The sequence below is a fragment of the Sebastes umbrosus genome, chromosome 16, assembly GCF_015220745.1.
Source record: "Sebastes umbrosus isolate fSebUmb1 chromosome 16, fSebUmb1.pri, whole genome shotgun sequence".
In the NCBI taxonomy this organism is placed as follows: Eukaryota; Metazoa; Chordata; class Actinopteri; order Perciformes; family Sebastidae; genus Sebastes; species Sebastes umbrosus.
The window spans coordinates 25,710,443-25,728,797 of record NC_051284.1 but is presented as its reverse complement, the minus strand read 5'-3'; the positions used below and the strand labels follow the sequence as shown (position 1 = coordinate 25,728,797).

Genomic DNA, 18,355 nt, shown 5'->3' with positions numbered 1-18,355 from the left:
AGTGTATAAGAGCTTAAAACATTATGATAGAAGTATATGAAGTATTGTTGCAGCAATTTTTGGGTTGATACCATTACAATTAACCATTTTTTACCAATCGAGAATTGATCAAAATGATCATGTTTAACCTTATAGATGAAATTGTGATAAATTTTGACTGTTTTCTGAGTGTTTTAGGAGTGTCGTTAGGAACATCCCTACAGTGAGTTACATTCATGTTTTAGTTCAGGAATTTAACTCACATCTCTAAATAATTTGGTGTCATGGCTTTATTTACCATCACAAATAAAATCTCAACCTGCAGAAACCAAGTACAATTGTTTCCTTGTCAATATTTCTTTGCCCTACTAATACTAGAACTAATTTCTGTGCATTTTATACACTTGGCGGATTAATACATTTGGCAACACATATCTTGATCTTGTGAGTTTTCAGGTCAGAGAAGCCTCATACCTCTGCTAGATCTTCAAAGCAGCTGCCCACCAGCGGATGAGGGCTGCCATCCGCGGTCATCTCCACAGCGTCCTCGATCAGTCCGAGCAGCTTCACAGTCAGCTCGTGGATGTCCAGGATGTTACTGAAGATCACCTCCACGTCCTGCACAACAAGACAACAAGAGACAAGTAAATTAACAGGTTAGAGAGGTAGGACTGAATCCTTAAAACCAGCTAGGACAGTCTGCTGTAGGAAGAGGGATTAATTACCCGACTTATCTCCTTCTACTGTTAAAAGGGGAACTCCCCTGATTTTACACATCAAAGTCTTTTTACAGGCCCTGATTCAAGTTGCATTGTGGGTAATGTAGGTGCCAGGTTTTGACAAGGAAGAAGAATGCGTGGAATAAAAGAAAGTTGATCCTTTTTTATAGAGATTAAAGACTTATTGTCTACAGCATGTAAAAGACTACGTTCACATGGGACAAAATCAGAGTTAACATTAACATAATGCTGTAATAACATGATTACTTTAAAGTCTATGTCTACATGCAGCTGGTCAATGATCAGAGGTGTTTTCCTCTCTTGGTTGAAGCATTTAGACTGACAGTGTAGTGAAAACTGACTTATTTACACTTATTATTTATGTTTCACCGTCTACATGATCAAGAAGTTGTCGTTGTTCCTGCACATACCGGCTCGGTCAGACATGTTTCTCTCAATTCCTTTTATTAAAAGGGATAATTTGGGTGTTTTGAAGTGTGGTTGTATGAGGTACTTACCCATAGTCTGTGTGCTACCTACAGTAGATGGCGGTCGACACGCCCCCAGTTTGGAGAAACAGACAGGAGTTACCACACGGAACCAAAGCAATGTACTGCTGTGGAAGGGGGGGGCAGCAGCGAAATATATTTAAGCCACCTAAAAGACCCACTTAAATAAATCAATATAAGCTTAAGTGTGCGCTATATTTAGAGTATTTCTTTAGAGTATTTTCGCTGGTTTACCTCGACGTGAGACAGCTATGCAGTCAATGTTTCCGATGGGGAACTGAAGACGTTATCTCTGCTCTCACCAAAGCAACCACACTCCATTGAAAAAAAACAGTAATTTTACCTCTCACAACTCAGGGGATTTTGCTGGTCTAGGTAAAATAGAAAAACATTTCAAGTGTTGTCTGGTGGTTTTGGTGAGCATAGATAACGATATTCTAAATATAGCGCACACTTAAACTGATTTTTTTTAGGTGGCTAAAATACGTTTTGCTGCCCCTGTCCACAGCAGTACAGTGCTTTGCTCCCCTGCGGTAACTCCTGTCTGTTTCTCCAAACTGGGGGCGTGCCGACCGTCATCTACTGTAGGTAATACACTGACTATGGATAAGTACCTCATACAACCCCACTTCTAAACACCCAAACTATCCCTTTAAAGCTGGCTGTGACACACAGCTCGTGGAGGCAGTTAAGACCCCTTATTACTCTCATATATCTCAGTCTAATATTACCCAAATATACCCATTGTTAATACCAAGTTATTATCTGCTTATAACTTTGGTAATTAAATGGTATTACCTCTTTATTATCAAACTATTACCATGTTATTATTGAGCTGTAATGTAAAGTGCTACCGTTTTTTTTCTTTAAATGACGTTTAAGAAATTATCTTACCACAGGAAACCGACAATAACCAGGTTACTAAAGTGCATGTCAACACACTGAAGGTGTTTAACCATAGGATTGTGTAGCAGGGTGTAGCAGGGCCCTACCTCCCTTAGATAAACAAACGCAAAACAAAAAAAATAGTGGTGAGAATGAGCTCTAAACAACAACAGGCTCAATTTGCCCGAGGAAATTAGTCAAGCAGACGAGAACCCAAAAATAGCAGCGAGTGATTATCGACTGCTAGAGTCTGAATAGAAGTTCGGTCCTGTCATTATTTGACCGTAACACTTTCTTGACATCTCCCGAGTAATTTCAGATTACGCTGCGTTTCAACAGACATAATTGAGGTTATTTTGGCGAAGGGCTGCAGATGTTGTTCCTGTCTCAACATAATTACATGTTCTGCATTCCTCTGGGCCTCACAAAGGTTTATCCTCCTCACCCAAATGATACCACAAATTACCCAACCCAAAATATGCAAAGCCACAGCGACCCATTAAACTCAACTTTCCGTTCACTTCTTCTCAACCCAGAGACCCGCTGTTCAACTCCTTCTTTCCTTTTCTTTTCTAGAGAATTCAGAGCACTTAATTGCCATATTAGACACGATGTAATTAGCAATTTGTTTCTTTGGTTAAGCCGCTGAGACAGATATGAAGGTCTATTTACTGGACGGGGTCAGAGAGGATGGGTGGTGCCTCGCGAGATGATACTAAATAGTTGGAGCTGTTTTATCAGGCGTGGACATATTGGCTGTTCAAGGACTCGAGTATGTGACCTTCTGCATTCAGGATGATTGCTCCGACTGTCTGGTCATCCATCAGAAAAAGACAAACGTCTTTAATCTCAGATAATGTGAGAATAATTTGGCCTTTGTTCTGTCTTTGCGGTGTGGAGGAAGTTTCAGTCATATCAAAGCAATATTCAAAGAGGAAAAACTAGTGTCAGACTGTCTCTTCTTCAGGTTTAATAACACAAATCAACACAAACGCTGTAAAATCTGTTTTCAAAGTGCTTCCTGATGCTGATTACCAGTTAGCCGATTACAGAGTTTCAGCTGTAATCTTTAAATGTTCTTACGTTGGATTTCGCTGAAATTGCTTTGTAATTAGGTTTACAGTTGGTTGGAAACTTGACTTGTTGTTTATAAGCTGGAGAGAGCTGGCAGCAGCTACTGTATTCAGCACAAGAGCTGGAGTACGTTTCATTAGTATCCGGCACCTTTAGGTGAATAAATTCGTTGGTGAGTTCACTTACAAGAGGTTAATGATTTTTTTTTATCTAGTTTTAATCTAATACTAACATTTTGGAGCATTATTTAACACTTGATTAATACGCAACATCCAGAGTTTCTTATGTAGTATTGGTCTTGTGATACACGTATCTTATAAACAGCATTGAGCTGCTGTAACAAGTAAAAGGTTCACTGTTGTTTTCTGATTTGCTCTCCTTTTTTAAGCTTTTTCAAAGAAGTGATGACAAACCATTTTATCCACAATATGTTTCAAACGGTATTCCCAATAAAAGATGCTGAAAAATATATATTTTTAAGATAAACTTCACAGTATGACAAGTCAAGCTTTTGTTAGCTAACGTTGCTAGCACTGTGGTTGTTTCACACTAAAGGCCTACCTCTGCTTCAAATCAGTTAATCTGATTGGTTCATAGCCGTGATATAATACCCACATACCACTGCTATGACGTCTAATTCCTTTGCACTTTCAGTATCACTCCACGTCTGAGAAAAAAACCTTAGACTAATGTGTTTTTCTGATGCTGGACAGTTTTTCAGTGGTTGCACAATAAATGACAACATACAATAATGTAAATAAAGACCCAAATAATGAAATCAATATAACGCTAGCCTGTGGTGCTGAAAAAAGAATATGCATAGCAACCACCGTTTTAGCAACCGCCTCTGTATGTGCTGGCAGGTAGACCCATTTTATTATTTATTAATAAAAAACTATTACTAATACTGCTTCAGTCCATGACATATAAGGGGCATTGTTCAGCCCGACTTAAAGCGGGGACAACATACCTTGGCCTGTCGTGATTGTAGCCATGGAATAGTGTATTAAAGAAAAGTAATTGGGCTCCTACCGTGACAATGTGCTGGTCAAATATTCATAAATAAGGCCAAATTATGCACAGGGTTGACGTGGCACCACATCATGAATTATATCAATGAATGTATAGAAACGGTGTAAATATACTCTGGAATTTGTGTTTAACAAACCAACTTCTGTAAATCCATCTACATGTAGTCGACGACTGTCCACTGTGCCAACTAGTGGTTTTAGTAGTTGTTGAAACATGGAAAAAATGTGTGAAAATAGGATGGTAAGGATAAGAGTTTACTCTGTATTTCAGGTATTATAAAATGATTCCTTCTTTGATCAAAGTCACATCGTGAAATGCAATCTTGACAGCTTTTTAATTAGCTGTGCAAGTGTTCCTCACCTGAGGCGTGAAGATTTTGGGGTTGGACAGGAAGTGCTGGCGGAACACTTTGATGATGAGGTCGAGCTCTCGCAGGTACTGCCGCTCTTCTGCGATTTCAAGCCTCACCAGGTCGTCGTACGTGAGCTCCCCAGAGGACGACGGCTCCTCTGTGTACTGAGACATCAAGCCGATGTCCTCCTCCTGGTCAAACATGTCCATCAACACCTGGGAACAAACAGCGTAAAACGATCAGAGTCAAAACAGTTGTCCTTCATGATGTTTCTGGGTGCTGTGCTCTGCCTGTCAGCCTTTTTCTTTCCTGACAAATTCTCACCTTGTCTGCACACATGGACACCTTGATGTCCTGCTGGCTGATTTCATAGTGCCGAATGTTGCCGACATAGTTGCCCGCCAGTTTCAGTATGTCTGCTGATATGTATTCAAGCACAGCCACGATGTACAGGGAAACATGGTAGTCCACTTTATAGCCCAAAACCTCCTGTTGAAAAAAAGAAGCAGAATAAAAACATATAATTATAAGTTAAACAGCAGTTCAAAATGATTCTAAATTACTATAATTAGTCCGAATCAGAGTGAAATTGACTTTTGGTTCACAGTGCACAAATTAAAGCGGACCAAATAATAATAAGTTGCTGAGGGGAGTTTAATGGAGTTAAACTGTCAAAGTACACGGAGTCGGATACAAGCACAGCAGTTTTAACAGCTTTTGACTTATTAATTAGGGGAAATACCCACAGCACGCTGATGTGCTTTTATACACGGCCTTAAATACAGATCGCTTCCTGAACAGAGTTCACGATCAGCAGATGGATGTATTTGTAGTTTAAGTTTTCAAATGATGCTAAAAATCACATATCTGCCATCATAAAATCCTGCTTTCACACCAGCCCAAATGAACCGTACTAATCAGGCAAACAAACCTGAGTTTGTTTTAACCAAACCAAACAGGTTAGGTGTGAAAGCGCCCTTTGTGTCTGTCTGAACCTGCATTAATTTTTTTTATATTTCCTAAGAACTGCCGTTACTTTCTGGCACTTGCGTCAGAGTTGACTACGTCTTATGAGAGCGTGAACACTGCTACCATCCAGATTATGTGAATTCCTTTCCTTACATTCCTATCAACCTAAATACTTCGGGAAGACTAAATGACAATCTTAAACGTTTATTTTTCCAATCTTGCTATAAAAAAAAGCATAATTTGGGGAGTGTAAAGCTTCATGTGATTGATGGAGAGACTGCTGGGGTCTTTACCTTGAGCAGTGGGTGTATCTTGTCCACGGGGAGCAGTAAGGGGTTCCTCCTCTTGCGTTTCTCAATAGCTGACTGGGCGTCTGCAATCGCCCACTTATCTATCGGGTGGGGAAAGGTTTTCTGGACACGTTCCTGGAAAAAGGGAAATTACTCTGTTAACACTTGATAAAACTGGAAGCAATAAGATGATTGAGAGCCGCACATATTCAATTAGTTATGTGGAATGCTGCTGTGGTGCAGTAGCACGCGTTTCCTAACTTTGTTTTGTTAATTTACAACATGTTATGAATTTATATTTAGATGCTGTGTAGATACCTCTACGTCCGTCACGGAGCGAGGCTGGGCCACACACAGCATGTTGAGCAGCTGGAGGATCAGCTCCTCGATGTGCTGCAGGGCGTCCTCCTTCGCCAAGAGGTTCGGGTGGACCTGCTTCTGTACCTGAACGTTAACAGACAGACGTATAAGAGGAGATGAGATCACAGACACAGCAAGATGGTTGAAAGACCATCCTGTAACTTCAAACTGGTAGAAGTTTTAAGGGGTTTGATTTTGGTTTTCATCAGCTTCTCTAAGAGAAGTAAAAACACTTTCTTCTGCAGCGTTCACATGATGTCAACTGAAACTGCGTAATATGTGAAACAGACCGTAACACCTGGTATGATGCACCTCAACCAGGCTCAGGTCACATTTATTGACGTCATGACAGCAAGTACAGACAATGACTGATTGATGACAAACACTTTCTCTTGATCTTAAAGGGTCATATTGATGTTTTCTTTTTTTGCATGTTTCAGCCCATTAACTATAAATTACACACAACTTTCATTACAGCTGGTCCTTTTCCAAAGTATACCATTAATATGTTGGTTTCCATTTCTTTCCTAACAGCGTGAAAATCAACTTGCAGAGGCATGAAATGTGCTTGATTTGAGCAATTCATCACAGTGAACACTTTTACATTAATGTTACTTGGTAAAAGTTACTACAGTAGGGGGGCATTTAAATGACACATCCTCTTTGCTGCTTTAAAGACAGATCAGACATACGAAAGCTGGCTATAAAACAGCAACCTTTTTGAGGGCACAGTGAAATGTCCTTGAATGCACCAACAAGGCAGAGTCCTTAAAACTGTCTCTGCCAACATTACATTACATCAAATTTAAAAAAAAGTTAGGGCTGTCAATCGATTAAAATACTTAATTGCGATTAATCGCATGATTGTCCATAGTTAGCATATTTTTTATCTGTTCAAAATGTAATACTGTTATCAACAAGGGAGTGGATAAATATGCTGCTTTATGCAAATGTATGTATATACTTTTTATTAAAAATCAATTAACACAAAACAATGACAAATATTGTCCAGAAACCCTCACAGGTACTGCATTTAGCATATAAAATATGCTCAAATCATAACATTGCAAACTGCAGCCCAACAGGCAGCAACAGCTGTCAGTGTGTCAGTGTGCTGACTTGCCCCAAACTGCATGTGATTATCATAAAGTGGGCATGTCTGTAAAGGGGAGACTCGTGGGTACCCATAGAACCCATTTTCATTCACATATCTTGAGGTCAGAGGTCAAGGGACCCCTTTGAAAATGTTCATGACAGTTTTTCCTCACCAAAATGTAGCACAAGTTTGGAGCGTTATTTAACCTCCTTCACGATAAGCTAATATGAGATGGTTGGTACCAATGGATTCCTTCATATGGTGCCAGTGCCTTCACCCTAGCTTTAAAACTGACCCTCAAGTTGTGTTAATGCGTTATTATCACGTTAACTTTGACAGCCCTAAATGAAACATAACGTATTAATTTGAAGCAAACTAAATGTTCACTGTGAAGGATTATTACCATTCTCAAGCAAGTTTCAAGTATGAATGTTCATTTCTTTTTTTTACTGCACTGAAAAGAATGAGTAAAAATGGCTGCCTGGAATGCAGGAAACCAATTGAAAACATATGAAACATATGAAATGCTTGTTCTGCAGTAACATGAAGCATACAAGATCTGTCACTTTGGGCCAAAGCACACAAATCCATCAGAATCTGGCAGCACAAAACATATGAATATAGTCTCCATCAAGGCACTTATTCAGCCTCAAATGAAGCTGCAAGACACTTCAAAACAAAAAATCTGTCAACAAATATAATCTTGATAAAAAAGGATGCATTTAAAAAGGTCTCTTCTGCTGATTTATTAAGTCATCCAGGCTTGCTCAGTAGTGGGACTCCTGAGGGAGGAACTAGCCTGACAGAAGGTGTGGTTTCAGGTGCTAGACAGCAGAGAAGGTGTGGCTTCATCAGGTCTACAAATGAGAGGAGACCAACACCCCCTTCCAACCACACTCCAACATCCAACCTCCCAAAAGTTGTCGTCATTTGGGCCGTGCCCTCTTGCAGGAATGCTGTCAGTTGAGATACTATTATAGCACCCAAAGCAGACTTAGAGGGGGAGAAAAAAAAAAGGCTGTGGGAGAGACCGAGAGGAGAGAGGTGGACAGAAAGACAGCCTAACATTTACTCTCCACTCACAAAAGCCAGGCCTGTTCACATGCTAGTGATGGAATTACCCTGGCGTATAGTAAAGTAGGGCATTATGATGACAAAACGTTGCCCCCGGATTAAGGAATGTGAGAGAGGAGAGTTAAAAGGTCAACGCCAGAACGAGCTTCATGCATTCTTGTGCTCTGACTTAACAGAGATGCAGCAGGATGTCCCCTCTGTCTCAAGTTTGAGTTGAATTTGAAGGTGAAATTCTCACTTAAGGGGATTATTAAAAGACCCTTTTGTTTTCTTAGATCTGTTTTAGATTCAAATTATGATTCATTAAGTACATTCAGATGCTTCTTAAAACAAGAGGAGCTGGAAAATGTGAAACCCCCAGCTCTGGCCTCGTTTACGTTTCTGTACGTCATTTCTGTTTTGATGCACACTCACAAGACCTAACAGTTATAAATAAGCCACAAGTATAAACTCTAGTTGGAAAAAATTATATATCAAAGCAGAAGTAGGTTATGAGATATATCCTCTCGACCGCAAATAGGCACTTGACCAAATTCCACAGGACACCAGGAGCTGTGAGTCACCACACTGAAACTACGGGGGTTTCCCCTGACTCCATTCACAGAATAGTTGGCCCGTTTCTGAGGGGCCCACATCCAACAAGTGTCGTCTATCTCCAACAATGTCAGGATGAGACGCGGAGAAACAAAAATACACAAATCTGGATGTCATTTGAATAAAAACATAATAGAAAGTGAATTCACATGCAACTGTAACACTGATATGAGATCACCAAAATGAGCTGTTGGATCACATTGTTGCACTATAACACAAGACAGTCCGTATGCTTATAGAGCTGAAACAATTAGTCAATTAATAGAAACTTAATATACAACAATTTAATAAACAAACAAAAAAATTCCCAAATTCAGATATTTCCTGGATTTCTTAGTTGTCTATATTAATAAACTGAACATCTTTGGGATTTGGATTAAGTCAACAACAATTAATTATTTAATTCTTTATTTTTTGTAAAAGTGACAAAAATTCAGTAGTTCCAGATTCTCAAATGTAAATATTTTATAGTTTATTTTATAGTCAACTATTAAGCCCTAGTGTTGTTGTACTACAACACAAGACAGTCTGTATTTTTTTTCCTGCTTATAGAGCTGAAATAATTTGTCAATTAATAGAATATTAATCTGCAACAAGTTTGATCATTTCTGATTGTTTAAGACACATTTTTAAACAAAAATGCCCAATATTCACTAGTTCAGCTTCTCAAATGCCAATATTCCCTAGTTTTCTATACAAATAAACTGAATAGCTTCTGGATTTGGATTAATCATCAAAAATGTTGACAATCACGTTATCATTTAATTCTTTTTTTTTTTTTTTTTTTTAAATTTGACAATCACTTAAATCTTTCTTTTTGTAAAAATGACAAAAAGTTAGTAGTTCCAGCTTCTCAAATGTAAATATATTATAGTTTTTTTCGTCTTACACGATAATAAACTGAATATATTTGGGTTTTGGGCTGTTGATTGAACATAACAAGATATTTAAAAAAAAATAATTTTGGACTGGAAATTGTAATGGGCATTTGTCACCATTTTCTAGATCAAATGATTAATCAAGAAAATAATCAGACTAAATGATAATAAAATAATCATTAATTAGTAAATTTGTTAGTGAACAAACACGTTTATGGAAAGCATTTAATAATGAATTGTACTGACTTAATCTCTGGTTTGAAATTACTCCTTAAGATGCAAGTATGGCTGGCGTTATGGAAAAAAACAAAATATCACGATATTTTTGACCAAATACCTCATATCGATATTGTGACGATTGATTATTGGTGCTTTTATAAAATATTTACACAATGACATTTTTGATAAATAATCATCAGTATTGTGGATATAATAACTAAGTGGGTAAAGACAAACAATAGAACAGTGAGAACAGTCTGGTAAGTTTAGAAAATGATATCACTTTACTGGAATGCAGCCTTTAAAACCAGGAAAAGACAACACTTGTGCCATATCACAATATTACGATATCCAAAATACAAGACGATATCTAGTCTCATATCACGCTCCCAGTGAATCTGTCAGTTGTGCTCGATGACGACGTCTAAATTGAGGACTGAAAGCAGAGCGGGGTCATGTGCAGGTATGACTGCGGCTCAGAGTATTTACAGTATCACTGAAACTTGATCCTAATGGGTGATGGATGCTACATGGTCTAATATAGTTGTTGGCAGCGGACACTGAAGTGAGCGCATGCAAAGTGAAAGCAAGTGAGTGGAAAAATAGCGGGGGGGGAACTCCTGAATTTGAAAAGCACTCAAAACCTCAGAGACACTTTTTTTGTTTCTCATGGAAGGAAAAAAAACATTTCTATGGCAGAAGCACGACGGCAGGTGAATTCAAAGCATCCTCCCTCGTTACTGTGAATACGCACCAACTGAAAGATGCTCAAGATAACAGATTCAACAAAGAAGTTATTGTAAATGTCAAAATTATCACCTATTACACACAGCAACATGAGCTTTTTTTCAGGTGGAAAGTAGATGGACTAGTGCTGAAATGATTAAGCAATCAATTAGTCAATCAACAGAAAATCTAACTTTGATAATCTACTAATTGTTTGTCATTTCTCAAGCAAAAAAAAACAAATACTCACTCAAATGTGGTGTTTTGCCAATATTACGTCATATATAAATGTAAACACGGATCAAATCTTCTGCCAAAATTTCTGCCAATCAACAGACTGAATAATTAACTTGTTTCAACTGTGATTACAATAAAGGTCATTTTATATTACAATATAAATATATACTGTATCATCACATAGTAAAATTACCTGGACAATCAATTGAGAAGTTGTTAATGAATAAATAACTATATGAAATGTATATTTTTGGCAAATTAAATACCTGACAATCAGAGCACCTCATCACATTGATGCAAAAATCAAATAAAAATAAAATATTGCCATTAAGTAGTCCTGATTATTGATTTGTAACACTGCCCACAGTGGTCTATAATACTCCCAGAGATGTTAAAGGGATAGTTACCTGAAACCACACGTCAATTAATTGATTTAGTGATCGACAGAAAAGACATCAGCAACTATTTTGATCATTGAATAATCGTTTTGATCAATTTTCAAGTAAAAAAAAAAAGCCAAATATTTTCTGGTTCTTGCTTCTCAAATATGAAGATTTGCTGCTTTTTCTCTTTTAAATATGATGGTGAACTGAATGTTGCATTTTTCACTCTTTTCTGACATTTTACACAAAAAACAATCTATTAATCAAGAAAAATAATAGGCACATAAATCGATAATGAAAGTAATTGTTATTTGCAGCCGTAAATCTCTCATAGTAGATACATTTCTATTTTTGTGTTAGGGATGGGCATTTCAAGCACAAATATTCTTCGATATTCAGCAATATTTACTGGGAACTATTCGACCATTCTTCAATGATCGCCCACCCCCTGAACGTGCCAGTTAATTTTTTTTTAACTTAATGACTATTTGAAAATTTAAAAAAAATCATTACCCATTCCTGATTTGTATATATGTTTATTGTCTCATGGTATATAGTGTCACTGCAACCTAAACTGCGAATTTAGTATCTTTGAGTTTTTTGACTGTTTATCAGACAATTTGAAGATGTCAGCTTGGGCTCTGGGAAATTGTTTAATTTAAATAGATGAAACAACTGATCAATTAATATAAAAAGTCTCGAGATGACTCAATAATAAATATATAATACATAGTTGCAGGTTTACTAACTTCCCACTACATGTAGGCAGAGACATTAAAATGAAGCGTATCTCGATCATATGTTGGCTTCCTCCTGTGCCATGTTAAGGTGTTCAGTTTCATGGGTCAGCTCCATTAAGAAGGGAAAGGCTAACGTACAGGAAGTCCCAGCGCTCGCTAGCTCACTCTCCCTTTCCCTCCTCCATCCCTCCATCCCTCCATCCCTCCATCCACCCCCGTCCTGCCTTGTTCTCTACCCACACCGAGCAAAGCCCCCGGGGGAGAGCAGATCATAGCGGCAGACTGAGAGGTATTGATGAGCGTGTACGAGGAGGCAGCAGCAGCAGCAGCCTTATACTACACACCGACTGGAGCAGAGCCAGAGACAGGAGAGGGAAAACCAGGATTCACAGACAACAGAAACTACCAGGAAAAAATACGACTGGGTGACGTTTAACCTCAGAGTCTTACAGTGACATACATTTATAGCTGAAGGGCAAATAGACCACACAAGGAGCAGAAAACTGATCCATGAATGCACTAAATGCCATTGTCAGTGAAATTACACACAGGGCTTTCCTTAAAAAATGGACCGATAGCTCTGCAGAGTCTGCACCATCAGCAGGACTGCAGCATCATTAAACTAGTGCTGAACAATTAGCTAATTAATTGATTTGCTGATAACAATTTTGATATTGTTTAAATCGTTAAAGTCATGTTTAGTTAGAGCTTCTTAAATGTGAGGATCTGATATCGGGCTGCAACTTGATAATGGATAAAATCTTCTATGACAATTAAGGCTGCAACTAATTACTTCAGTATTGATTAATCTGGTTGATTATTTTCTCAATTCATTGTTTAGTGTATAAAACATATAACATTTAGTTATGAATAATATTTAGTTTCCTTTCATAGAAGATTAAGAACTAGGGCAGTCCTTGACCAAAGAAATTCTTAGTTGACTAACACTCATACGATTTTGTCTACTAATCGATTAGCTGATTTAATCGACAAAGTTTCTCCACAAGAATCAAACAAAAGCACCACTTTAAACTGTGTTTACCAGAGATGTGCTCATAAGTTTCTCGGAAAATAAGTAATTCTGCATGAAAAAGCATAAAAAAACGACTAATTGACTTAAGAAGTGTTAGACCAAAACGACAGATTAGTCGACTAATCGACTAAGAGGAGGCAGCTCTAATTATTCCATTATCGATTAATCTGCAGATTTGTTTGTATTGGTTTTATGTTGTTGCTCTATGCTTGTATTTCAAAGTTGTATTAAGTGTTTTTAAGCCTAACCATTGATATATAAGTCCTATATACATCCCATTGGTTGTATTATTTTATTTAACTGTAATAATGCCTAGATATGTATCGTCTCTGTCAAATAAATGAATAAAACAAACCAAAACATATTTTCTCTTTAACTGATTAATCGTTTAGTCTATAAAATGTCAGAAAATAGTAACAAATGTCTATCACATTACCCAGAGCAAGGTGATGTCTAGTTTTGTCAGACTAACGGCCCAAAACCAAACCAAAGATATTCAGTTTGTATTATAGAGAAGAAGAAACAGAAAGAAGCGGGAAACAGAGAATGATTAGTGTCTTTGTTTAAAAAATAACTAAATAACTGTTAATTGATTATCAAAATAGTTGCCAATCGACTAATCAAATAATCAACCGATTGCTAGAGCTTTAATTTGATGCTTTGTTCTGTTTTATATAATTGTAAATTTAATTAATTTAGTTTTTTATTGATGATCAGGCAAAAAAAGCCATTTGAAGACATCATCATTTTTAAAAACATTTTTCTGACATTTTATAGACAAAAAAATAAAATGAATAACTGAAAAGAAAATCAGTAGGTTAACTGATGATAAAATATTTAAATACAGCCCTATAAGTAAGTGTCTCCATTTGAAGCAAAAGAGCAAAACGCAGACCACACAGAACAAAACTTATTCAATATCACAGTACTTTAGTTAAAGAACAGACCAGTGGCATTACACCATCTATCCATCTATAAAAAAGGATATTAGTGTTTTTAAAACCCTTTTTTGAAACTGGTGTCATCATCTCATCAAGATGTCTATAGAGACCTGGGTCATGAAATAACAAATATTACATGACTATAAGTAGGTTAGTTACATACTGTATATTCACACGGTATCTTAAACATAACACTGTAACATGCTCTGCCTCAGCACGCTGAAATAATGAGATCTGACAGAAAACAATGGAGCACACTGTGTAGCTCACAAGTGAAAGTTAAGGGGAAAAAATCTGATCGTTCAAATGGAAAAAGTCCACGCAGCATTTCTCCAAATCTCCGAACCACGGACGTTTTACCTCAAAAGAAGATTTTATTACCCCGAAAGTGCGACATCATCAAAAGTATTAGTTGTGGAAACTGACACAAATCTGTTAATATAGCAAGGAGCTGCACACAAGATATGAAAAAGTAGTTCAGATCCTGTGTTGCAACTTCATGTATATGAAGAGATGCAGGTCACCTTTTTACTCAGCTTGCACTGTAGTAAAAAAAAAAAAAATCATGCACGTCTCAACTGTAACACACACACACACACACATACACAGAGAAGAGGGATCAGGTGTTGTTGTGTGTGCTGGCGGCAAAAGAACAGAAAAGTTGGAGGTAATAATAGAGGCCGGGCGGTGTTAATACAGGGTTAACATTTCTAATTCAATTGATTATTCTCCTGGCTGTGTATACGGGGCTGCATCAGGCTCAGGTTGCAGGTAATGTGGCTTCTGTGTGTGTGTGTGTGTGTGTGTGTGTGTGTGTGTGTTTGTGTGTGTGTAGTGGAGAGGTGGGGGTGGGGCTTGTTATTATACCCGAGCATGTGTCACTGTTTGTGATTCATGCCATGACATCATCTGCCATTACAACCAGACTGTCTGGGGAACCACAGGCCAGAGATCAACTCTCAGACAACAGGCACACACACACATTAATACATACACACATTAATACACACACACAAGTGCACGCATGGTGCCAGACATACAAGAAACACACAAAGACAAAGAGACATAAACAGAAGGTAATCCGTTGGACACACACCAACAGAAACACTGATGACAAACACAAATGTGCACAACAAGGAAATAAAAATTCACAACCACAACCACACACAAACACACACACCCCTGACATTTAGCTAGCCCTCGTCACATCATCTAGACAATGGCTGGTGGTGGACGTGCCGTCGTCAGCACATGGCCTCGCCGTGACCCCAGTCTGACTCGACCCAGTGACCCCTGCCTGCCTGCATCCACCCATCCTCCGTTTTATGAACCCCGTCTGAGGACGAACTGATGTTCGCAGACTTGATTCTGGGGAGGGTGGAGGAGAACGTGTGTATTATTCAGCCCGAGTCTGCGGACGGCCGGGGGCTGGTGCACAGGAAGCGCAACCTGTTACCAGAAACATCCTGTCCCATCAGCACACAAAGCTCATCTGAAAGACGTGACAACGTGCTGCAAGAGACCAGCGGTTAGGGGTGTAAATCACCTGTTCCATCACGATACGATATTCTATCAATTCTTTGGACAACGATACAATATTTGCTGATATCACAAAGTCTGCCACGATACGATTTGACTGACACAATCAGTTAACTCATCGAAAGCAACTGAAACATGATTTGACAATTGTATTTCTGAGCTCTTCCACACATTTAAATGAAAAATAATATATTCTTTTTAATAAAAAAGGATAAATACAAAGTGTGAATTTCAAAATAAAGGCGGATCTTAAAGATGATATGTATTGATATTTTCACCTCGCATCGATGATATTGGATTGTTGATCAATGGATCATTACTAATTACTTTTAGTGTACAATACTGCCAGGTTTAGGGCTGCAACTAACGATTATTTTCAGTGTTGATTAATCTGTTGATTATTTTCTTGATTAATTGATTAATTGTTTGGTCTATAAAATGTCAGAAAATGCTGAAAAATGTCGATCAGTGTTTCCCAAAGCCCAAGATGACGTCCTCAAATGTCTCGTTTTGTCTACAACTCAAAGACATTCAGTTTACTGTCATAGAGGAGTAAAGAAACCAGAAAATATTCACATTTAAATGACTCAAACTGATTAATCAATTATCAAAATAGTTGGTGATTAATTCAATAGTTGACAACTAATCGATTAATCGTTGCAGCTCTAGCCAGGTTAGCTCACAGCAGAGTCGCTTAAGGTCACCAAGTCAGTCGCTCCTTAAAGTGAAAGTTTCTTTATCTAGCAGTTTGACGACAGATCAAAGATGAGATAGATATGAGGTGATGAAAATAAACCGATAAAGATATATGACATGGCAAGACCGGTTTATGGAGTACAGGCTTTTGATAATCTGTCTGATTGAGAAGTGACAACAGCTCCGTCTAGCCTGGATGAAAGTGGAGGCAAAACCAAGTGACCAAAATAAAAATAAAAAAGACCTCAGCTGTAAGTTTTGGCCTGTTGTGAAGTCACCCTGTCAGAATTTTAAGCGACTACTCAGGCTGAGAGGATAAAAGAGGAAATACACTCACACACAACAACAAAGCATGCTTGTAACCCGACCAATCTGGGCTTTAAATGTTGGCCCGTGAAGCCCTGTGAACTCAGCAGCATCTCGCTGCGCTAACTCAACATGGCAATGGAATGAAACTGTACCCAGCAAAGCTCTGGCCTCTCTCTCTCCATGCCAGTGAAACAGCAGACCCAGGGAATGCACAGTTATTATCAACACCGGCATGTCGGAGGCTAAATGACGCTCTCGCATAGCACCAGGCACGAGCCGCAGTGATCAAGAATAGCCGGGACATGCAGACGCAGCTAGGAGACAAACATTGGACTCCTCCGTGGTGAAATGTCAACGACAGACAGAGACACAGACGGCTGCACAATAAACTACATGTGACTGTAAAGTTCAGCTTTATGCTTTTACCTTCAGCATAAAAGAAATTATTTTAGTGGAGACATTATAAAAGCCTTAGTCTATTCCATGTGGTCATACAAACTTATTTTTCTTATTTTCTGCCTTTATTAGATAGCGAAGATACTGGACGATATACCGGAGAGATGACAGGAAACGAGCAACAAAGGTCCACGGACAAACTGGGAAGTTACGGTTCGTGGTTGATGTCTTGACCGCAGAACAGTTTAAACTTAAAGCTACAACTTCAAGTCTCAGGTGCTTCACACCCATAGAAATGGGAGTAGAACGGACATTGAACTGTTTTACATGGTCATTTACAAAAGAAAATGGCTATTGTTGTTAGTTCTTAAGGTGACAACACACGTCAGTAAAGTGTGTTGCTCTGCTGCTAAGGGTCGTCTCTAGAAGGTAACCCGCAAATTGTGAAAACTTGCAAAAACGTACAAATACTCTCACGAGATTCGCTGACAGACGACCCCATTTAATAGGCACCTCATCATTCCAGATGTGCAGTTAAGCTTGCATTTCTTGCATGGAAAGTGATGACAGTGCTCACAGTGCTTAAGTACCATCATCCAGGCCTGCAGCTAAGGCAACGATTAATCAATTAGTTGTCAACTATTAAATAAGTTGCAAACTATTTTGATAATCGATTAATCAGTTTGAGTAATTTGTTAAAGAAAAAAGTAAAAATTCTCTGATTCCAGCTTCTTAAATGTGAATATTTTCTGGTCTCTTTACTCAGTAAACTGAATATCTCTGAGTTGTTGACAAAACAAGACATTTGAGGATGTCATCTTGGGCTTTGGGAAACATTGTTCGACATTTTATGACATTTTATAGACCAAACAACTCATCAATTAATCGAGAAAATAATTGACAGATTAATCGACGATGAAAATAATTGTTAGTTGCAGCACTACTTTCATCTGTCTGATTTCACAGCAATCTATAAAACATCAGTAAATATAGGCTGTAGCTGGAGAAATCCGTCTCATTTATGAGGCAATTCTGCAAGTGATCACCCACCAGCTGAAGGTGACACTTGTTAAACTACCTCCCTGGTTGATCACAAAGTTACTTCCCTCCTCCGGCTCTGAGGAGTGTCAATCTATCAACAGGTTTTCTTTAATCTTGCCTCTAAACAATAATCTAAATCATTCTCAGGGGTGGAGTCATCCACCATGGCTCCTTCTGACAAGGAAACCCCCCGGTGGACAGCTGTGAAAAACAGAGAGTCACAGTCTGTCAAAACCATAACAAACCTCTCTTGCGTCAATCTCTGACAGGCTTTCCCTCCGGCA

At 38.3% G+C, this 18,355-nt stretch overlaps 1 protein-coding gene across 1 annotated transcript in view; it reads right to left on the bottom strand.

The window, feature by feature from the left end:
- Window positions 1–18,355, bottom strand: part of sos2 (son of sevenless homolog 2 (Drosophila)) — a 43,973-nt gene that overhangs the window by 20,488 nt on the left and 5,130 nt on the right. Inside the window, 5 exon segments of the mRNA XM_037746273.1 lie at window positions 454–597; window positions 4,559–4,765; window positions 4,875–5,039; window positions 5,813–5,944; window positions 6,128–6,253. Coding sequence (XP_037602201.1) covers window positions 454–597; window positions 4,559–4,765; window positions 4,875–5,039; window positions 5,813–5,944; window positions 6,128–6,253 — 774 coding nt within the window.